Raw genomic sequence first — 24,900 nt, 5'->3', positions numbered from 1 at the left:
TTTGTGCTTGGCAGCAGTTAGCTCCCCTGCCAAATGGGGAGAAAGAGAATGAGGCAGAAACAGGACATGCTTTGTGTGTGTGTGTCAGCGTGTGTGGGTGTGTGTGCGTGTGCTTATGTAAATGAGATGAAACTGTATCCATATTATAGACTAAAGAAACAAAATTATCATCATCTAAAAATAAGCTGGTAGCTCTGAAACCACGTCTTCCCCCTCCAGTGATACAGATTACAGGAGAGAGTCTGATTCTATTACACTACACAAAAAGTGACCACTTCATTAGAAACCCCTACCATGTGCCTGCACTCACTGTCCACATCATGGGCTCTACTTACCTTATAGCTCCATTTTATAGGTGTACAATTACAGACTGTAGCCCACCTGGTGATGTGCAATTTGTCATCCCCAGCCTACCCCATTTGTCAATGAGTGCATTTACATGCACTTAAAAATCCAATAACTGAAGAAAATCAGGTTTTGTCAGTAATCTGATCAACATGTTTACATGCTCTTGAGTAATCAGATAATGGGGAAACTCTGGGTCCATATGAATCAGGCAGTAATCAGATTTCTGCTTTACAGCTGGCCAGTAAACTCACAGTAGAAGATGTGATGTAAATGTACCGTAAAACTCTAACTTTACCTAACTTTACCTGAAAATACGAACGTACATCATCTAGAAGATGAAGTCGAAGAATATTTAAATCCTTTATTCCATGTTTGTTTTCAGCACTGCTTATAAAGTGTTTTTCTGCGCCTCGCAGTGACACTGCTTGCTCATTTCTGGTACCGCCATCTGTTGCTGCACATGTGCAGACTGAGAAGTCTGAAAGAAATCAGAGTAAGAGTTTATGTGCACTGAGAAATCTGATTACTGAGCTAAATCCAGCTCTCCTTATCTGATTTCTTAATCAGATTTCTAGATCGGAGTATAGTGTTTACATGACCATCTGAATAATCGGATAACTGCAGGATTTTTGAGTGCATGTTAACGCACTCAGTTTCTGAGTGCAGGATGGCTGTTGATCAGATATTATTTAGGTGATGGACCATTCTCAGCACAACCCTGACTCTGGGATGGTCTCACGGTGCCAGGCGTGATCTCGTGATGAGAACATCTGGGGACAACTATGAAAAATGTTATTGGTTTGAATGTACACTCTTGAAAATTATGGTTCTTCAAGGGTTCTTCAGTAAAGAAAAACGTTCTATATTGAATCACAAACTCTCAAAGAACCCTTTGCATCATTGAAGAGTTCTTTGCTTTGTGAAATGGTTCTTCAGATTGATGGAGAGTGAGCCGTATATGGTTCTACATGGAGCCCTTTGGGAAAGGGTTCTGTATAGCACTAAAAAGGCATTCTGGTATTGTTATGATATGAGCTTATTATAATAGGAAAGCCCATGTTGGTGCTATATAGAAGCCTTTTCAAAATACTATACAGAAGTATCTAGAGCACTTTCTTCATCCTGAAGAACTATTTTATGCTTCAAAAAAGGCTTTAAACATGCAAGGGATTATTTACAACCATCTTCCTTAAGAGTGCAAATGTATTAGGGTGGGAATTATCTGAGTGTAAAGTTTCTAAACCTATCCAATGTTTCATGAAGGTGGAGCAACAAGCCTGTAGCAAAAGGAAGAAACCAAGATGAATCAAGACTCGAAAGGGAAACCCATCCTCTCTGGTCAACACTGGATAGGAGTTCCGTGTGGAGAACATATTAATTTATGTGTGTTAAATATAAACATTACCTCTAGCAAGAGAAAGTTAGTTGACAATAGCATTTACAATGGCTTCAATTGCTTGTGTTACCAATTGGATGTTAAATCAGCTCCGACAGAGGGATTTGGGGGTGGGTTTGGAAGGATGAGAGTTTGTCCCCAGACATGTATTGTCATTACAAGATCACACCTGGCTCTGTGAGACTAGATTAAGAAAAGTCTACCAATCAAAAATATCCAGCTAAAAGCGCCTCTGTGCTCAGAAGCTGACCCTTGATGAAGAACATCATCAGAAGGGCCACAGTCTGTAACTGTACACCAGCAAGTTTGAGCAGCCCTTGGTCAATGATATGTTTGATTTTCTAAGTGGAAGTGTGTTAAAATATACTCTACGTTAAGTACTTTTACTATCATTATACTTGCACAGTACAACAAAACTCCTTTTCGCATGTTCCAGGTTAATTAAGCTGGGGTCAGAGCACTGGGTCAGTCATGATACAGCATGTCTGGAGCAGAGAGGGTTCACTGCTTTGTTCAAAGACCGAAGGTCCCAGTCCCTAGTGGTCCCAGGTATTGAACCCACCATCCTCTGATCAATCACCCAGATCATTAACCACTAAACCACTTTCTATTTACAGTTCAAAATAAACATAAAAGCGAATACAAATATATAATGTATAATAAAAAATATAAATGTTATTATTACATACTTTTGCACAGATCAACATTTGATTTATCGCCAATATGTTAAATTCAGATTTTTAAATTCAGCAAACAAACAGTAATTGTGTATTAAAATGAGCAGAAGTGTGTTAAGGATGTGAATGTATAACAGTAAATTCATTTTAAGCTATTATAATAGTTTGGCTAGTAAGTGTAGAAATACGATGCCCACTCAGTAAACAAACTAAAATACAGTTCACAATGTGGCGTTTCGACGTTCTTAAATCCTCAAAAACACCTTATCACAAAAACCAGCAACCACTTTTTAATAACGGGTCACTATAAATAGCAACTAAATCATTGTCTAATAGACTGTTAATGACTGTTTATAAAGTATCTCACAAAAGTGAGTACACCCATATTTTATTATATCTTTTCAACACTATATAAATGAAACTTAGATATAACTTAAAGTGGTCTCGCTCCTATAGCAGTACAGATTTACTGTCCTAAGAACTCAACACACAGTCATTAATGTCTAAATAGCTGGTAACACAAGTGAGTCCACCTCACAGTGAACATGTCCAAATTGTGCTCAAAATGTCTATTTTGTGTGACCATCATTATTATGTAGCACTGCTTTAAACCTCTTGGGCATGGAACTCACCAGGGCTACACAGGTTGCTACTGGAATCCTCACTACTTTTAATTATATTGGGGGGCAGTCGTGGGCTGGAGGTTAGGGATCTGGCCCTGTGACCAGAAGGTTGCCGGTTTGATCCCCAGCACCAGCAGTCCATGACTGAGGTGTCCTTGAGCAGCACCTAACCCCCAACTGCTCCCCGGGATCCATGGATAGGGCTGCCCACCGCTCCGGGCAAGTGTGTTCACTGCCCCCTAGTGTGTGTGTGCTCACTAGTGCGTATGTGGTGTTTCACTTCATGGATGGGTTAAATGTGGAGGTGGAATTTCCCCGGTTGTGGGATTAAAAAAGTATCACTTAACTTCACTTAACTTAGCTTAACTTATATCCAAGTTTATTTTCTATAGAATTGTCCCATGAAAAGATATAATAAAATATTTACAGAAATGTGAGAACTGTACTCACTTTTGTGGGACACTGCATATATAATACATAATAAAATGCATGTATGTAACTATTATAACTATATAATTATATATTATAATATATATATTATAACTATATAATTACAAACAGTCATTAGCAAACTATTAGATAGTAACTGCTATTGTTTATTAAGGCCTGATATTATAAAGTCTAAAAATCTGGAGCCAAGTTGAGATAAATCTGTGATGCAGAGGTGATTTTGGGAAAACCTTGTCTAGAAGTGAAGTCAGTGAGAGAGAGACAGAGCGAGTGATACGCATAAAAACACAGAAAGAGGGAGAAATAGAGAAATGCACACACTGCCTCATTAAATCTGAGGACATCCAAGGTCAGAGCTGAGCAGCTCGAGTTTTCTCTCCTCATGCTGCGCAGGGTGACTCAGGGAAATGGCTGAAAACAATCAGGGTTATCAGGTTCAACAAAACAATGCAGACCCAGTGCAGCTCACTTTACCTTGATCATCAATGTTTAGGTTTTTGATCATCCACTGCACGATGTCAGAACCTGCAACACAACACACAACACAAGAGTAGAAATGAGAGCCATGTTCATGTATGCACATCTCATGACCTCACATGACCGCATTCATATGTCTCCACACAGTCTTCGTCCTGGCCAAGGACAATGCACTGGAGACAACAGTTAGCATGTATTTTCTTTCTGTTTGGTCAAATGTCAGAACTTAGAGGAAGCTTAAAGGCACAGAACAGGAGTGTGAAGACTTGGATGAATAGTGACAGTATTTCACACACAAAAACTTCAGGCATTCAACTAAATAACATACAAACAGCTTCTGCTGTGCAGTTATATCTACATTCTCTGGAGACCCTGGTTAAATGACATGTTTTATTGATTTTTAATCATTTGAATTTAACATAGTGGGAAGAAAAATATGTTTTATTTATTTCCAGACCAATATTACTTGTAGTTATCAAACAATATCTGCCTTGGCTAATCATTCTTTAATCATTTAAATGAGGTGAACTGCTGATGGAATTTGATGAATGGAGGCAAGGACTGGAGGTTTCAATGAGAAACAGTTTACAATACAGCAATTCTTGTTATTCTTACTGCTTTTTTATTTGGACTGAAACGGGAGGGGTGAGATCCCCCTGCTGTGGAACCAATTCACACCTCTCCACAAAGATGGCTGTGCTAAGATAAAACAGGCCTCTGTTCACTTAAAAACTAACAAAGGGAACAGACCTTCATCTTGATTTCTGGGTCATTTTTAATAATTACACATATTGATGGGTGGGTCTATAGACTCTGGAACCCTTATAACTGCCTTGGCCACCACTTTCATACATGGCTGTGGTTTTAGGGATTGTGGTGGTGGGGAGGTCACTGTGGTTGTAGTGGGCTGGTCTGGACAGAAGCCCAGGGCTGAATTTAGTTCCTAGTCCTGCTCCAACTAGCAAATCAACAACACAAGCACAACACATAGCATATACACACACACACACACACACACACACAGACACTGTTTACATATACATGTCAAAACCTACTTTAACTACTTGTTAATTATTTAACAATAATTAACATTGTATACATTTTATATTGAATGAATTGATATATATATATATATATATATATATATATATATATACACACACACACACACACACACACACACACATATTGCTGCTGTCAGATCAAAACCTCACATGCATATATGTCATGTCACATCATTGATGAAACATAAGCAATCATTTCTGATGTGTGATGTATTCATCCAGTCTGTTCATACAGTCTTATTGTTGAAGTCCTTTAGTGGCCAGTCCACTTGTGAAGTAGAAATCGACTATTGATATTTTTAATAATATAATAAAATAAAATGAACATTTTCACTATACCTCTGTTGTCAGATTAACTAGGACTCTGTTGGCTCCCTCACTATAAAATATTGTGAATCTGTTGAATTGCTAGAGAGCAATGAGGGGTGAAATGGGAGGGGTGAGATCCCCCCTGAACCAATTCACACCTCTCCACAAAGATGGCTGTGCTGAGAGAAAACAGACCTCTGCTCACTTGAAAACGAACAGATGGAACAGACCTTCATCTTGATTTAATAATTACAGATTTGGATGGGTGGGTTTATAGACTCTGGAACCCTTATAACTGCCTTGGCCACCACTTTCATACATGGCTGTGGTTTTGGGGATTGTGATGGTGGGGAGGTCACTGTGGTTAAAGTGGGCTGATCTGGACAGAAGCCCAGGGCTGAATTTAGTTCCTAGTCCAGCTCTGGAAACAGACATGCACTGGATAAACTGGCAATTAACAACACAAGCACAACACACAGCGGGTTCAACTCTGACCATAAAGACCCACCGGTGTCTAGTTCTGGTGATGCTGTACATTTAGAATGAAGTGGAAACTTTTTACAGGCTGAGGTTTCTGTGAGAAGAAGCGCCTCAGAGACAGAAACAGACAGCTTAGACTAATCGGAGCAATATGACCACTGCTGTACTTATAGACTCAGAATAGAAGGAAACAAGAGGGACAGAGACAGATAGACAGAGAAAGAGAAAGAGAAGGGGCTCTGAGCTGTAGAGCGGATCATTTTTAAGACGGTCACATGTCTTTCTGCTAATCTGGCACTCAGACGTAAAACATTCTGAAATTAAGTCTTTGAAATGGGAAAATAAAGGCGCTGGATCTGAGCGAGGGCCATTTTATCAGCACTTTGAAAAGACAAACAGCAGCTACTTGTTTGTGTCACAGAAGGGCAGAATGTACCACGGCATGAAATCCTGTTTGATAGTTAGGCATTGCAAAAGAAATGAGCCCCAGATGATGCTTACAGAAATGTACCCCCTCCACGTGTCCCACAAGCATGAAACAATGAAAGACCTCAATGCAAAAGAACCGAACTCCGCAACTCCAAACTTCTATGCAAGCAATCCATACTTTTCTGTCTGAGTGCTATAAAGAGGGAAGGAGCCTGTGGAGCATTTAAATAGGCGGACGTTTTGTAAAATTGGTAGAAAAATAAGGATGAGGGACTCACAAATATTTGATCTCTTTTGAGTGCCTTAATTAAAGAAGAATCCCTCAGATTTTTTCACAATGTCTACATAATTGTTGAAATGTCAGCAATCATTCAAAGTGGTGTGATGTGAAACAGTTCATTGTAGAGAAACCTAGCAACACAGATTTCTCCACAGTAATAGGGACGATATCTATGCAAACCTAGTCATTTTTTACTACTCAAATGACCAGTGAGTCTATAATTCTTTGGGGACTATTTTGCCCTACAACACTGCATGTATTTCACTGCCATGAATAGATTTACCCCAAATTAGTCAGTAACTACAGGGACTTCAGTGCAAACTGGCTGAGCTATTCATAGGATGCAGATGTGTGTAATGAAACATTGGGCCTGCCGGTGGCATCGGTCCATTTAAGAGGTCAAAAAAAAAAGTTTTAAACCAAAACCTTATTATAAACTATCATATAACAGTGTCTCGGGCATCAGGCTGTGTATTCACACTATTTCGTGCAATAACTTTCATGAAAGAGCTTGTGGAGGCAATAAACTCTTCAGACGTCTGGTTCCGATCAATTCTGACTCATAAGGTTTTTATATTTTTTATTTATTTATTTATTTTTAGAATGGAGGCCATGACATCAAACCACTCTCAACGACTTTATTTACCTCATAATGGTTCAATTATAAACAGGTCTGCTCAACTTAAAACGATTTAGTAACTGATTACATGGCTTTTCTTGAGTTGACTCAACTTAAGGACACCAGAGTTCACCTCACTCAAAATTCTTAGTTCAGCCAAAAATTCTCCCAGCTACTGTTTCAAGGCTTTTCAAGGCATCTCAGGTAGATAAACAAAACCAAATTTGTGTTTTTCTTTATGCAGTTTCTCCACTAGCTGGCGCTACTTCTTTCACACAGTCCCATCTGGCATATTTTCCTCTTGGGCTTCCAAATATGGACGGCTATGGCACTGCTGGGATTCAAACTCACAACCTGCTAATGTTGGGATGAATTATTAGACAGTTACCCCACATGAGACGATGCCATGCTTTAAAGTTAAAACAACAGGTATTTTCTCCAGTTTATTAACATTTATAGACACAAAATCTGATGTGTTCCTGAGTGGTGCAGTAGACTAAGTTGTCACCCCAACAGGAGTTTGTGAGTTTAAAGTCCCAGTGATGCCACAGTCATCCATAAGTGCAGAGAAATGAGGGAAACTGTCTAGCAGGATTGCATGACAGAAAGAGTCCTGGCTAGTAGGGAAGCTGAGTATAAAAAACATTTGAGTATAAACACATTTCATTTTATTTACCCAACTGAGATGAAGATGTGTCCCTAGCATTTACAGATATATTACACTTGAATAACATGTTAGGGTTACAATTTATTTAGATTTTAAAATAAAACAATGTAATTTTAACAATTATACCTTCTCAAGCCATTAATTTAGCAATATTGGTATTTAAAACAATCATATAGAATTCCAGCCACCACAGAAGTGCTCATCCTCACAGTCACATTGTAAAGGGTGAGGCCATATTTTGAGATAAAAAAACATGTTTTTCTGCTGTTTTAACTGCAATAATCTATACTTGACTATGAAATATATGATTTAAATGACAAAGAAAACAAATGGCAATAAATATTATACAATATATAATGAAGTCAGTGGTGTGACCTACTTTATTCTTAGCTCATTGTGAAAAATATACTACAAATGGATTAAATGACATATTTTAGTGGACATTCCACGGTTGGAACATATGGTTTTTGTAGCCGTTTTGTAAAATGCATTTTTCATTGAAAATGTCACTGGTGTTACCTTTCCAAATGACATTCAGTAACACCGGTGACTCTTATGGGAAGAAAGTGGATGTTTCTGTTGAACAACCCAGAACTAAAAAATTAAGAGAACTTTTCTCAAGTAAGAAGTTTGAGTTGGGTGAACTCAAGTTAATCAAAGCCATGTAATCAGTTCCTATATCATTTTGAGTCGAGATGAAATCTGCAGAATTTCCTCTGCCTTCTATATGGTAGACTGGGGTTCAATCCCCTCCTGGGTGAGCACCTTATACTATACCAATAAGAGTCCTTGGGCAAGACTCCTAATACCACCTTCACCTACCAGTGTAAAATAATCAAATCGTCAGCACCTTTAGCCGTCAGCCCTGGAGCACCAGCAGCAGTTCAGTAACATCCCCCTCTGTCGCGTGAGCTCTCTGCAGTGATTCTCCTGATACCAGGGCATGTTCAGCTCTACCTTCCACTGCTGCATTCACACCATCCACCAGCACCAGCTGTTACCCACCGCTAAATTTATACTCGTTTAATTATCACTCTATCCGATCTCTCTCCCACTCGCTTCTTTTTTCTGAGGATTCAGTCTGTGAAGGATGTAGGGTTCCCTCTTTTTTTCTATCTCTCGCTTTCTTTCTATATCTCTCTCTCTCTCTTTCTCAAATGCTCGCTGTCCAAGCCTTGACCATTCCCCCTGCCTCTCTGTTCTTTCAGTTTTTCAGTTGCTTTATTGGCATGAAAGTAATAAAATACACTATTGCCAAAGCTAATAATTACCAAAAACACAAACAAAATCAAGTTCTTTACATGATTATTAGTAATCAATAAAAGGAAAGGAAATAAAAAGAGTTAAGGGAATTTCCAAATATCGCTGCTTTTGGAACAAAACCTCGAGTCTTCATTATTGTAATTTTTCTGTTTTTACAAAATTTAAACATGTATTTTGTGCTTTATATTCTGTGTACATTTAATGATGAATGGACCAAAGGAAATGGCCAAAATCTACTTGTAAAAGCGACTAGCTCCATTGACTTACATTAAAAGTCAGTATATTTTTTTCCTTTCTCCTGTAAAGTTCTCATTTTGGAGAAACAAGGTTTTGGTCCGACAACAACGATATGCAACAATCCTATGTAATCAATAATATTTTGATGATATTCCCAAATAGTTATAACTCAGTTTGTGATAGGCTGTCACAAATCTTACTGCATGTGTGATCAGCCAACTCATCTCTCATAATATGTAATATGATTCACTCAGTGTTACCGCTGAGACTCAGGACAGATGCTACTCACGTAAGTATGAAATCATATTTCAGGCACTTGGTTAGGATGCGCAGCTCTGTCCACTGAGAGCTCACAACGAGAGCAGTCTGGCTTCTCTGGGTGACCAATTCTGTCTTTGCCCAGGATTCTTGAGGGACAGACTGTGCTCACTGAGAATTGGTAGAAAACTAAGAATGGAGGACACACTAAAGCTTATCTGATCACTTTTGATTGCCTTACTTAAAGAGGAATTCCACAATTTTCCACGATTTCTACATAATTCGATAAACAGACATTCAGAGTGGTTTGAAGTGAAACAGTTCATCGTTAAGTAGTTTAGCTACTCAGATTTCGTTACACGGGAACCAGACAAACCAGTCAGAGTTAACATGTTAATGAGGCTTTAACACAATAAATTAAGACAATTAATTCTTTTAAAGCTCCTCCTGATTCGCCTCACTCATTTAAAGATTTTAAACTATGCTTGAAGTGATACACAACAAACATAGCTAATAATGAAGAGAGAGCAAGAGAAAGTGATATATATATATATATATATATATATATATATATATATATATATATATATTTATTGCTGCTGTTGAAAGAAAACCTTGTATCTCCATTTTTGTCGTTTTTCAGTTTTTGACATAATATGAAAAGGCCTGTTGGTCTTTACATGGTGTGTAAATTTCATGAAGAATGGATCCAAAGAAATGGCCCAAAATGACTAGGAAAGACGTCTGGTTCCATTGACTTATATATATATATATATATATATATATATATATATATATATATATATATATAGAGAGAGAGAGAGAGAGAGAGAGAGAGAGAGAGAGGAGGGAGACATTAATGGAGAGTGTAAAAGAAAAGAAAAAAAAACAGAAAGAAGGAGAATGAGAGAAAGAGGTGTGAGAGAGAGAGAAATAGAGAATGAGAGAGTTGGTGACAGTGATGTATACAGAAATAGAAAGAGAGAGGGAGAAAGAGAAAGATAAAACTTGAGATAGAAGGAGGAGGAGAAAGAGAAACAGGTGTGAGAGAGAGAAGGAGAAAAAGACAGTAGGGAGAAGAAAGGAGAAAAAAGATGAGAAAAAGAGAGATGAGAGAGAAAGAGATAGAGAGAGAGTGGAGGATGAATGCTGGAGAGGTGAACTGTCAGTGTTCCCGACTCTGAGGGTGTATCAGCAGGAGTGTGTCCTTTCAGATGAAACGACAGCGCTGCAGAAACACGAACTGCATTCACCGAGATTAGAATGCAGCGGAGGAAACGCCGGATAAAGAGTGGAGGTGAGGACGAGCAGGCGCAGGAGACAGGCTCTGACAGAAAAGAGGAAAAACACGAGGAAAAGGCGAACAGAGCACATTTGGGGAAAAGGAAAACGAGGAGAGAGGAAAACAGATTCAGACCATCTGAAAGGTCAATAAATGTTCGTTCTGAGACACACAGTAACAAATCAATGCAGAGCCATTATCATGTGTTTTTTGTTTACAACCATGATATGATGCACTGGAGAAAAGACTTTAAGAAGCACGTAACTGAGTTTAATGAATAAAATAAAATAAAACTGTAATAGTAAGTTTATAGAATAACAATCAATGGTAGGTGTGGAGAATATGGCCAAAAAATCAGAAGAATTCTGGATACAGTGGTTTAATTCAACACTGCATGTACAGGGGGCAGCACATGAATGAGGTACCCCTGAGCAAGACACCTATCCTCCCCCAGCTGCTCTCCAGGCACTGTGGATAGGGCTGCCCACCGCTCCGGGCTCATTGCAGCCTAGTGTGTGTCTTCACTAGTGTGTATGTGGTGTTTCACTGCACGGATGGGTTAAATGCGGAGGTGAAATTTCCCTGTTGTGGGACTAATAAGGGTCTCTTAATCTTAATCCTACTGCATAGCTCAAAATCCAGTTAAACAGGACTAAATATGGTCTCTTTTTAATGAAACAGGTAGTGGACGATAAACCATGTGCAAAAATATTCCGTTTACTTCATAAGTGAAAATACACTATGTGGACAAAAGTACTGAGACACATATTTTACACCTACAGAATATTTAATGACCTTCCATTCTAAATCCACAGGCATTTATATGGAGCTGGTCCCCATTTGCAGCTATAACGTCTACTCTTCTGGTCTTCTGGGAAGTTTTATACAGGATTTTTGAGTATGTCTGTGGGAATTTTTATCCGTTCATTCAGAAAACCAATTGCTCCCCGGGCACTGTAGATAGGGCTGCCCACTGCTCCCTGCAAGTGTGCTCACTGCCTTCTAGTGTGTGTGTTCACTAGAGTGCATGTATCTGGATGTTTCACTGCATGGATGGGTTAAATGCAGAGGTCTAATTTCACAGTGTGCAAACACACACAGTGACAAACGGTTGTAATTTCTAATTCTATTCTAATTCTAACAGCATTTATGAGGTCAGATACTGGTGTTGGATGAGAGCTCCTGGTTCTTGTTCATCCCAAAGGGTGTTTAATGGGGTTGAGGTCAGGGCTCTGTGAGGGCCAGTCAAGTTCTTCCACACCAAACTCACCCAGCCAGCGAGGCCTTTATGGACCTTGTGCTGTGCACTGGGGCTCAGTCATACAGGAACAGAAAAGGACCTTCTCTAAACTGTTCCCACAAAGTTGGAAGTGTACAATTGTCCAAAATGTCTTGGTCTGCTGAAGCGTATACTGTATATATACACAATGGTCAGAAAAGCTTATTATCACAATAACAAAGTGAGTCACAGTGAAAGCATGTAGCTGTTTAGCTAGTTCTAATTTAAGACACAGAGAATTCCTTCAGACAAAATCCTTATGTAAGAAGCAAAGATCCATCACATGGATGTCCCATGTGATAAAGTAATTGCCCCCTTTAAATGAATAACTCGTATCATAACCTTATGCAGTAATAACTGAAACCAACATTTCCAATAATTTGACACCATTGTTGTGGAGGAATTTAAGCCCACTCTTCTGCGCAGAGCTGTGCAAATCACATACAGCCAACTGACAGCATGAACTACTTGTTTGAGGCCCTGCCTAAGTATCTCTATTGGGTTCAAGGCAGGACTTTGAAAGGCCACTCCATAGCAATTATTCAGTTTCTTTTCAGCCATTCAGATGCAGATTTGCTTTTCAATGATGTTTCAGCTTCAGCTATGGACATATAAACAGACACTGTCCTTAAGAATTATCTGATACAGGAGAGAATTCATGGTTCATTCAATTAGGGTCATCATATAAGCCAAAGTTCTGGGGGGCACAATTAGAGTGGGGGGCATAGGGATCCTTCCCAAGAAGAAAAGAGAAAAAATTAAATGTAGTAGCAATTTGACATTTTTTTTACATAATTTGAAAATGCCTGTTGTCCTTTATATCATGTGTTAATTTCATGAAGAATGGACCAAAATAAACAGCCTACAGCCTAAAATTACTTGAAAAAGCTCTGGTTCCATTGACTTACATTAAAAGAAAAGTAGTTTTTTTTCCTTCTCCTGTAAAGTTACCATATTGTTCTGACAACAGCTCTCTCTCTCTCTCTCTCTCTCTCTTTCTCTCTCTCTCTCTCTCTCTCTCTCTATCTTGACACTCAAGTCTTTCATAATGGCAGGTCCACCAGGTGCAAAACATCCCTATATTATCACCACCATCTTTGAATGTTGGTATGTTCCCATTATGAAAAACTTGCTTCACAGTAGATTATAAGCAATCTGTGTTGTTCTAATAATGACACTTCAAACTGGCCTGTCTGTAGAACACTATCCTCAACTCTTCTGGGAAGGCTTTCCGCAAGGGTTAGGAATGTATTTATGGGAATTTTTGACCATTCTTCCAGAAGCGCATTTGTGACGAGACGAGAAGGCCTGGCTCACAGTCTCCACTCTAATTCATCCCAAAGGTGCTCTACTGGGTTGAGGTCAGGACTCTGTGCAGGCCAGTCAAGTTCTTCCACACCAAACTCACTCATTCATGTCCTTATGGACCTGCTTTGTGCACTGGCGCGCAGTTATGTTGGAACAGGAAGGGGCCGTCCCCAAACTGTTCCCACAAATTTGAGACCATGAAATTGTCCACAATGTCTTGGTCTGCTGAAGCATTAAGAGTTCCTTGTACTGAAACTAAGGGACCGAGCCCAACTCCTGAAGCAACCCCACACCATAATCCCCCCTCCACCAAACTTTAGACTTTGCAAAATGCAGCCAGACAAGCACCGTTCTCCTGGCAACCACCAAACCTAGACTCATCCATCAGATTGCCAGAGGGAGAAGCATGATTCCTCACTCCAGAGAACACGTCTCTACTGCTCTAGCACTGCTTTGCATTGCACTTGGTGATGTAAGGCTTGGATGCAGCTGCTCAGCCATGGAAACACATTCTGTGAAGCTCTCTACGCTGTTCTTGAGCTAATCTGAAGGTCACGTGATGTTTGGAAGTCTGTAGCAAGTGACCTCTGCGCACTATGTGCCTCAGCATCTGCTGACCCTGCTCTGTCATTGTACATGGCCTACCACTTCGTGGCTGAGTTGCTGTGGTTCCCAATCGCTCCCACTTTGTTATAATACTGACACTGTCACTGACCACTGACTGAAATATTTAGTAGTGAGGAGATTTCATGACTGGACTTGTTGCAGAGGTGGCGTCTGATCATGCTGGAATTCACTGAGCTCCTGAGAGCGACCCATTCTTTCACTAATGTCTGTAGAAGCAGTCTGCAGGCCTAGGGGCTCGGCTTTATACACCTGTGGCCACGGAAGTGATTGGAACACCTGAATTCAAAGATATGGATGGGTGACTGAATACTTTTGGAAATTTAGTGTAAGCATTGAGGTCCCTTTTGGTTAGCAGTGTTTTCTGCCTCACTGTTTTTCTATGAAAGCCCCTTTTATCCAGTCTCTTTCTTACTGTGGAGTCATGAACACTGACCTTAGCTGAGGCTAGAGGGACCTACAGCTCCTTGGATGTTTTCCTAGAACCTTTGTAGAACCTTTTTTGTTTCTTCTTGATTTGTTTCTGTCCCCTTGACGAAATTCTGGCAGGCCAGCCACTCCAGGGAAAAAGTACCAAGAGTTCTCAGTTTGCAGATAATGGCTCTGGCTGAGGTTTGGTGATGTCATAGAAACTTGGAAATGGTTTCGTAACTATTCAGAGTAAAAGATCAACAGATCACTTTCAAATTTTCTCTATCATGGCAAAGCGAGCTTGTAAGTGGAGTCAAAGTTAATGTGTTAATGCATTAACAATATAAATCAATAACAGTGATTTCGGTGCTGACACGCTTTAACTGCCAGAATGAAAAGGGAAATGTAAACGAACATCAGCGCCACCTGCTGGATATTCACTTTTCATTTTCCAGTTTTCTATTTCTTTTTCTAACTGACCAACATGCAAATATATGTTAATTATATAAATGAAGGCATTTCATTTCATGTTCAATTTTGACAGAATATTTACGCAGATGTTTGGAAAAAGAAATGGCAAAAAGAGGTTTGCATTTACATTTTATTGTTTTCATTTTCATTTCCTTTTTGGCAGGATTTGCCTCCTATCATAAAGTGATGTCATTTTGAATAGTTATAACTAGGATGTTCATTTAACAGTAATTCTTTTTGATTATGGGTAATTTTCACATCATAATTCATATTAAATGATAGTAGTATTAGCATTAAATCTTATTACTCTCCAAAAAATGGAAACTTTACAGGAGAAAATCTAATCATTTTTAAATAAATTTTGGACAATTTCTATCGGTCCATTCATCATGAATATCTGATATATTGTAAGAACAGCTGTGCTCAAATCATGTAGAAAAATAAAAATAGAAAAAAATATTTAATGTATAGCACTGCTGTAATGCCAATGAGGTTTAAAAATATAAAAAAAAGATTTAAAAAGATAAATAGAATGAATGATGGTGTGTGTATGTGTTTATGTATGTTATTTTGGGCTATATCCAGACAGTCCTGTGGGAGAATGGTGCTGCGTCCCTAATGGCCACTCCATCAGCCCACTGCCAAATTGAGCTCAGAGAACACACACACACACACACACACACACACACACACACACACACACAGAGCCAATGGCCTCAAACTTGGAAGACTCTAGAGGCCTCTCACTCTGGAATTTGGAATCAGCTCTGTGTGTGTGTGTGTGTGTGTGTGTGTGTGTGTGTGTCTGTGTGTGTGTGTGTGTGTGTGTGTGTATGTATGTGTGTGTGTGGAGAAGCTTCAGGGCATTTGAGTTTGAGACACACAGCTCTGTCTGCAGCCAAGTTCACACACTCACAGCTTAACTGATTCAGTCTCACACGCACACACACACACACACACACACACACACACATAAGCTGACTTTAATCTTCCTTTAAATATTTTGGACATGCTCACAGTGCATACTGTTATATTTAAATATTTCCGCATTAAAGACTGACTAAGTAAACATCGCCTAATCAACTGTTTGCAAAATAATGACTGGCGCCTCTCAGCCAATCACCTTTGCCTCTGAACAATACTCCCTCCAGTAAGCCAAGGAAATCTCCAATAGAACGATACTTCAGTACATCAGCATTATTAGGCTAATAGTCATATATTGTTATTATACTGTCATATTGAAATATTTCCAGACTTTCATTGAGCATCAAGCTGACCATATATAAAACCATGACTGACACAGTATTTTCACCACGTAAATGGTGAAAATACATGAACCTAAACATACAAATTACATGAATGCAGGGTGAACATGGAAATAACGTGAGCACAGTTTCCATCATTAATCACCATCCAGTGAGAGCAACTCCTCCATGATTGTAGCCTTTCGCATCCCTACCACTACATTACCTCTTGTTTGGAGGGGAACTGGAGCTTTCCACTTTCCTGTTGTTTTTCAAAGGTTGTAGTTTGTTAATTCACCCCTAGTTCGCCAGTGACCACAGTCCAATGTAGCTTGTTGAAGGCGTCCTCCAGTGTTAACGTTACTGAAATTACTGATGTGGCAACATGTGTTGAGTCTTGTGATACTTCAGACTTTACATGTTTCAGTGATGAACAAATTCACCATGGCAGAGGCAGGAAATAACTTTATCAAGACATCCAATGAGATCCAAAGGCTGCATTTAAATGAGAGCTACAACAGTGGAGTCAGGTTACAGTGTGAGCAGGTGGGCTTCAGATTGTGAAGTAGTAGCATCATGATACATCAGACAAGAGCCTGTCTATCTATCTATCTGTCTGTCTCTCTGTCTGTCTGTCTGTCTGTCTGTCTCTCTGTCTGCCTGCTTTTATGAATCAAAGAAAGAAGCTGCTGGTGTTCTCAGAATAATGGACTGACCACCCCAGAGTCCAGACCTCAACATCACTAAATGTCTTTGAGATTAACTGAATCGTACAATGCAGAAAATGCTAAACCAACTTCTAAGACTGAACTTTGAAGTTGTCCTAGTCCTAGAGAACCAAATTAAGCAAATGAGACAAAAATATTAGATTGATCATTTATTTATGGAGGAAAATGATCCAATATTACAGACTACTGTAGTGGCAAAAGTACGTGAACCTTTAGGATTAGCAGATAATTTGAAGGTCAAATTAGAGTCAGGTGTTTTCAATCAATAGGATGGCATTCAGGTGTGAGTGACCACCCTGTTTTATTTAAAGAATAACAGATCTTTTACAGTCTGATCTTCACAACATGATTGTGGCAGTGCATCATGGCATGAACAAAGGAGATTTGTTCATGCCATGATACACTACCACAAAGATTGTTGATGCTCCTCAAGCCTGAAAAGGTTACAGAACCGTCTCTAAAGAGTTTGGACTCCACCAATCCACAGGGAGACAGATTGTGTACAAAAGAAGGAAATTCAAGACCCTTGTTATGCTCCCCAGGAGTGGTCGACCAACAAAGATCAAACCCTTGACTCACAAAGGGACCCAGTGTCACTTCTAAGCAACTAAATGTCTGTCTCACAGTGGCTAATGATGATGTCCATGAGTTCACCATCAGGACACTGAACCACAATGGTCTGCATAGCAGGGTTGCAAGGAAAGATGCTGCTCTCTTCATGTCTGGAGAATAGAAAACACTGCATTACAGCATAAACACCTTATCCCTTCTGTGAAACATGGTGGTGGTAGTATCACAGTTTGGTCCTGTTTTCCTGCATCTGGGCCACAACAGCTTTCCATCATCGATGGAACATTGAACTCTGGATTATACCAGGAAGTTCTAAAGGAAAATGTCAGGATATCTGTCCTTAAGCTGAAACTCAAGAGAACGTGGGTCATGCAGCGAGACACAGATGCTAAGCACACAAGTCGTTCTACCAAAGAATGGTTAACGAGGAACAAAGTTAATGTTTTGGAATGACCAAGTCAAAGTTCTGACCTTAATCTTATAGAAGGACCTCAAGCAGCCTCATTTATTTAATTGGGTTCTCTTTATTCGACTATTAGGGCTTGGGTGGAAATCTGATGAAGTTTTAGGTCAAATTTATGCAGAAATACAGTAAATTTTAAAGGGTTCACAAACTTTAAAGCACCACTGTATTTAGTTGTTGAGGTTTCTGTGTAATCTTCTGTTAAATATGTGCTATATATTTTCCTGATCTAGAAAAATGAAGAACTTATACTTAAAAGGCCAGCCTGACTGGATATTTCTTAAGTGAAACGTGAGTCTTGCACAGCAGTTCTCATGAATTCCTACATGTTTACAGCTGCAAATTGTGTATCAAGCAAAAGGCTGAAGCACATCTTACATAAATGCGTCAACATTCAATGCTGCTGCCCCTGGTGCACAACTGTTTACTGATATCAGAAAGGTCATCTCTACCACCAGCTGGAAATGACCACAGGCACAAATATGCAAGGGTTGAGATTTACTTAAAACACGCTGTGACCCTGTTTCCTTATGCAGCTTCAGTTTATTTCAACTTCTGTTTTATAAAACCCCGCCTCTGAGATCCCAGTCCTACATGAATGTAGACACTACTCGACAAGTTCCATTTGTCAAAGAAAATATATTCATGACGAGCCACTGTGATTAGATACAAGTAATGAATCAGTAAATTAATCCTTTCAGTACACAAAATTATTCCTCCCACACACAATCGCAAGCTCCTCATTTTAAACAGGAAAGCAACTAGTGTTTGCTGTAACTCCAGCAGGAGTCCAACTCAAAGATCTATGAAAGTACAGGACTTGGCACGTCTGAGCCGCTTCAGATCATCGCTGAATGATCCGTCTTCTTGAGGTGTGCGTTTAATTTCCAACACTGCACTTTATTTAGTCTGTAGGTGTACAAGGGGTCATTGTAAAGGACAGCACTGTTACAATGAACTGCTCCCACCTGTATAAATAAATAAATGCCATGAATGATTCATCAAACGGGAAAGAGGTGAGATATCGTGCTCTATAAATCAGCACCACGGACAGTGCCAACACCAGCAGCACGCTGAAAGCAGTGGTTTTTGAAGCTGTTTCTGGACAGTGAGAATAAGAACAATAAAAATACCAGGGGAAAAACATGCTTATTAACCATAATACAAACAAAAGTGACAGGTTGAACACTAAATCAAAGGTATAACGTCCACTGCCAAACTAAATATTTTTATTTTTTTATTCTTTATTTCGAGTGGTTCTTCTTGGATGAAACAATCAACGGAATGTCAGTGACACATCAAAACATATGAGAATTAGTATTAGGTTTTGGGTTGAGGTTGAGGTTAGAACTAGGATTAGGGCCAGGGTTAAGATTAGGTTTTGGGTTGAGGTTGAGGTTAGGGTTAGGATTAGGACCAGGGTGAGGGTTAGGATTATGTTTTGAGTTGAGGTTGAGGCAAGGGTTAAGATTAGGGCCAGGGTTAGCATTATGTTTTGGGTGGAGGTTGAGGTTAGGGTTAGGATTAGGGCCAGGGTTAGGATTAAGTTTTGGGTGGAGATTAAGGTTATGGTTAGGATTAGGGCCAGGGTGACGGTTAAGATTAAGTTTTGGGTGGAGGTTGAGGTTAGGGTTAAGATAAGGGCCAGGGTTAGGCGTAGGGCCAGGGTGACGGTTAAGATTAAGTTTTGGGTGGAGGTTGAGGTTAGGATTAGGGCCAGGGCTAGGATTAAGTTTTGGGTGGAGATTAAGGTTATGGTTAGGATTAGGGCCAGGGTGATGGTTAAGATTAAGTTTTGGGTGGAGGTTGAGGGTAGGGTTAAGATAAGGGCCAGGGTTAGGATTAGGGCCAGGGTGATGGTTAAGATTAAGTTTTGGGTGGAGGTTGAGGGTAGGGCTAAGATAAGGGCCAGGGTTAGGATTAGGGCCAGGGTGACGGTTAAGATTAAGTTTTGGGTGGAGGTTGAGGTTAAGGTTAGGATAAGGGCCAGGGTTAGGATTAGGTTTTGGGTTGAGATTAAGGTTAGGGTTAGGATTAGGGCCAGGGTGAGGTTTAAGATTAGGTTTTGGGTGGAGGTTGAGGTTAGGGTTAGGATTAGGGCCAGGGTTAAGTTTTGGATTGAGGTTGGTAAGGTTAGGTTTGTGTAATGGAAGTAACATTAACAACACATCTACTTAATGATACCGAATGTATCAACAGAACAAGATATTTACTTCAGTTTATTCAGATGCTGCACTGCTGCTACTTCACTGATATGTTGTTGATGTGTTATTAGTAATCTGTTAAGAGTTTATTACTCATCTACAAAGGTCCATGTCTTAGATTTTGAATAAATATTCCCTTAATCAGTAATCAAATAGATTAGATTTTGTAATCAATAACTGAATATTATTAATTATATTATTGAATAGAATAGTAATAATAGTATTGGCTAAAAGTGAATATTAATTCTCTCACAGAGGGTCAGCCTTAGTCTGTCTGCATAGGAGATTCTAGACACTGGAAAGCCCCTGGGTTCACAGAGAGGTCTGTGTGTACCTACTGACCCAGTGAAGAGAGGGGCAAGTTGACCTTGAAAGGTAAAGCCGACTGGTAAATACCAGTCAAACATCAGTTTTTTTAGAATGAGCTCATCATACGATGGCCAAATTGATGGACGAAGAGATGAACCTATTATAGAATGAGCCAATATCAAAATTTGAGAAGTAAGGTGGGGGGATATCAGATTACACCAGATAAATGGTACATAAACTGTTATTTGGAACGCTGTATTTGTGCAGGTGGGTCTCTTGAGACCCTGTGCCATCTGATGCTGAAATAAGGAAGCCTTCTTCCCTCTTTCTACAACTTCAGCATCTGAAAACTCTTTCCATTTTGACATCCTAAACAGTTATTAGTGTAAGTGTTTATCTCGTGATAAAATATTTCTGTTTTATTCATAATACTATGTTGGAAGCCTGGGGTTGAAGGGGCAAGCCTTTGGTCCCAACAACCATTCCAAATAAAGTGAAATCTGAAACTAACTAAATGTAATACTTTTCAGAAAGTTAAACTACTAATTGCATCCTTAACACTAACATAGTTGTAATTTAACTAAAACAACCTTAGGTACTGTAAATCAGACCAGTAGTTAGCTGCATCTGCCTTTGTGGATTCATCCAACAGACACAGCAAAACAGAAATAGGAAATGAATGGAATTATTAAACAAATCCACTGAGAACACAGAACTAACCACTTTGCCAGCACTTCCCTAACAACTTGCTTTGACTTTTATTTGACAAGGATTAAGCTTCAAGTCAACATTTAAATTACTGTTCCTGTCACGATTGGACCCTCCCAGTCCAGTCCATGGGCGTGTGTTTTGATCGTAGTCCAGCCCCTTGTTTTGTGACTCCGCCCCTGATTGTCTCCACCTGTTTCCCGCCTGTCCTTCGTTTACCCTGTGTATTTAAGCCCTGTGTTTGCCCCGTGTGTTTGCTGGTCTTTGTTGGATGTATTGGTCTTTGTTCTGTCCTGCTTGTTTGATTCTGGTTTGTCATGTCTGTCCCCCAATCAATCCGTGTTGGATCTATGACCCTGGACCGTTTAAACGATGACCCTGGATTTGCCCATAATAAACATCGCTTATCTCCGCATATGCGTCCGCCTCCTCGCTCCCAACCGTTACTGTTTCTGTTATTGTTATCGCTGTAAATAGATCTGATGACGCTTCTGAGAATATCACTAATGATGTGTCCAGAGGCATCAGCAGATGTATTTAAAGAGATACTACTACTACTTCTACTACTACTACTACTACTACTACTACGAATAATAATAATAATAATAATAATAATAATAATAACCACACTTTTTAGTAGCTACAGTATATTTTCATCTACTTTCAGTGCAAATTACAAGTCATTACATGTAAATGTGTAAAAGAAATATTACGATTTTCAATCAAGCCTACTTTTGGCAATACAAATGCATTATATACTTATGCTATTGTCAAAAGAAAACCTTGTATCTTCAATTTATTTTTTACATTTTTCAGTTTTTGATATAATTTGAAAATAGTTATTACCCTTTCTATTGTGTGTAAATTTCATGATGAAAGTACTAAAACAAATGGCTCAAAATAGCTTGGAAAAAAGTCTGGTTCCACTGACTTACATTAAAAGAAAAGTAGGTTTTTTCCTTCTCCTGTAAAGTCATCATTTTGGAGATATGAGGTTTTCTTCTAACAACAGCAATATGTTGTTAATGGCTTTCCTGGATGAAGGAAAGGCCAAACAAAATAAAAATAACTAAAAAATTTGATTGTGTTCATCCATCTTGTTTTCATCTGGTCTTGGTTGTCCACTCCCTCTTTTTCCTTTATCTGTTCCAACTGCGAATTGATTCTTCTGAAAAAAGTTATTTGGGCTTCGAGTGAGGCTTGATATGGTCAAGAATCCATTTGTTTGTCATTCAGGGTACTCTTACAAGTCTTTGCCAACACCAAAGTCCAAAGACATCAGCATCTTTCTTCTCTCACTTCTTTAATGTTCAGCTTTGGTAAAGAACCAGAGAAGCATCATTATGTTTGAAAATCTATCCAAGCTACTTCATCCTGGCCAATATCTGCTGTGTTTCTTGATTTCTTGGACATTTTGATCAAAGCAAAAACAAAACAAACAAAAAAAAAACTGGCTGTGTAATATTAACATCCTCACTACCAACATCTGGTTGCTGTTCAAAATAACGCATTGCACATCTCTTTTTTAAAGAGATCTTTAGTGTTGTATTGGTGAGATTCCAGTACTGTGGTCTTACATAATAGGTTGGCGTTACCGAGGAGAACCACAGGTGGTCAGCACTGAACCAGAGGGGGCGCTCAAGAGTACTGAATCTTGCAGAACCCCTGCAGACCCACACCTTCTATTCCCAGGGTGAGGCTGAATCCCATCTAGCTGAAACAGATCTTGAAGAATGATGGAGACTATATTAGATACAACTGTTGTACAATCTAACCAAGAGGCCACTTGTATAGTCTGAGGAAAAAGAAGCAGGGACTAAAGCCCTCCCTGGGGTCTCTCTCTGCACGTGCCTCTTTACTACGTTGGATTTTGGTTAAGTATCCCTAGGCACAGACCTAAATAAACCCACCAAATGTATGCATCACCTTTCACACAAAGCATGGTGCACACACACAAACGCACCGTTTCAAGTAGTATCAAAGTGTACTGCTGTACCTTCCAATGTCATTTATTGAACATGCTTATATAAGGCACTTCATTACATAATCACAGGCAGAGAGAGAGAGAGAGAGAGAGAGAGAGAGAGAGAGAGAGAGAGAGAGAGAGAGAGAGAGAGAGAGAGAGAGAGAGAGGGACAGAGTACAATAAAAAGAGAGAGAGCAATAGTGATAGGGAAGGGAGAAATGTGAAAAATATAAAGGAGGTTTTTTTTGCCCTGCGTGTTGCCTCTGCACTTATTCTAAAATCCCACAGCTCTGCGCTTATCTTTATACACGTGAAGTGCTCTGTGGAGCCGCGGTGCATTTTAGACCCCATGTCTCCTTCTAAGCACGCTATTATAATGTAGCTCTAATGGGGTCGAATTTTTACCTGAGTTATGAGCTGGAGTTTTGGACCTTTTGTTATTTTCCAAAGTGCTGGATCACTTCTCCAGGCAAAGACTATACGGCAACACTTTACTCTAGGATGAGGCTACATGACACCTACATAAGCTTGTCATGACAACTGACATAACCCTACATACATGTTTACAAATACTTATTCTAAAAGGCATCATTCACCATAAAGGTTACATTTGCCAATATTCATCAAAGTTAGCTAAAGTAGCTTTTATGACAGATGAAGCCTGTTGGAATAAGGATTTATAAACAGTTATGTAGGGTTATGTCAGTTACCATTGCAAGCCTATGTAGGTGTCATGTAGTCTTATGAACAGCACTCTACAGTAAAGTGTTACCAACTGTACTTTGTCAGTTAATAATTGGTCCAAATTATATTAACTCCAAGTTTCAAATTTGATATGTTTAGGCAGATATGAACTATTTTATAACTTGAAGTCAGCATTAACTGTGTTTTGCAGGGCCCTGCGATGGACTGGTGACCTTCCGCACAATGGCTGCTAGGATAGGCTCCATCTCCCCCCCTGGCCCAGAAGATAAATGGCTTAGAAGATAAAAAAAAAATGTAAAAACTTTTTCTTTCCCTAAACTAAATGAGGCACAAACAGACCTATTAAAACTCAGCGGCAGAGCCAATCAGAATCTTCATTTTAGCTGGGAGGTACTTTCAGTCCTGCCTTGTGTGGTGCAGACCTATCAAATTTTTTTCTTCAGTTTAGTTTTGCCATGCAAACAGTCTGCCAGAACTCAGGTCCCACCTACGTGTGTAATGTAGTGCACTTTAGCCCTTGCAGTTCATAATCCGAACCAAAGAAAAAAGATATAATGTCACAAAAAACTAACAGTGGAGCAGTCGGTAGAGAATGAAGTGGGCATGAGAACAGCCAGATGTTCTTCAGAGATGTTAGCTAACAAATATCGCTATCTGAGGCTGCACCTACTGAAGCGGCATCAAAACAAAGACTGATCATGATCAGGTTCAGAGGAGGGTAAAGTAGCCTAAATCAATAATCAAGTAAAAATATCAATACTTAGATACTTCTATAAGTAATTAAGTAAAAGTATCTTCTCCAAATGAACTTGAGTACAAATACAAAAGTAGCAGGTTGAAAATCTACTTAAGTACTGAGTGCTGCAGTGGAGCATCTTAGAACATCCAGCATTTATCACCATAAGAACTGAAGACTGTGCAGCTTTGATCTTTGATTTTTGGGATTTTTTTTTTTTTGGTTTAAAATACAAAGCATCAAATCAGAAATGTAACCAATCACAAAGCAGAAAATATTACCACCATCAAACATACTGAAATTAAACATAAAAAA

The 24,900-nt window shown here is 39.3% G+C and overlaps 1 protein-coding gene across 4 annotated transcripts in view; it reads right to left on the bottom strand.

Moving 5' to 3' along the window:
* rgs7b (regulator of G protein signaling 7b) overlaps positions 1–24,900 on the bottom strand; it is a 200,659-nt gene that overhangs the window by 79,738 nt on the left and 96,021 nt on the right. For all 4 annotated transcript variants that reach the window (XR_005131336.1, XR_005131337.1, XM_037544257.1 and 1 more), the window contains exon 4: positions 3,969–4,019. Coding sequence is in view for 2 of the 4 variants with exons in the window: in XM_037544257.1 (XP_037400154.1) it covers positions 3,969–4,019 (51 nt within the window). In the remaining 2 variants the exon portion in view is untranslated. The remainder of the gene's footprint in view (positions 1–3,968; positions 4,020–24,900) is intronic.

This window comes from Pygocentrus nattereri, chromosome 13 (assembly GCF_015220715.1).
Source record: "Pygocentrus nattereri isolate fPygNat1 chromosome 13, fPygNat1.pri, whole genome shotgun sequence".
Lineage (NCBI taxonomy): Eukaryota > Metazoa > Chordata > Actinopteri > Characiformes > Serrasalmidae > Pygocentrus > Pygocentrus nattereri.
This window is presented reverse-complemented; position numbering and strand designations above follow the sequence as displayed.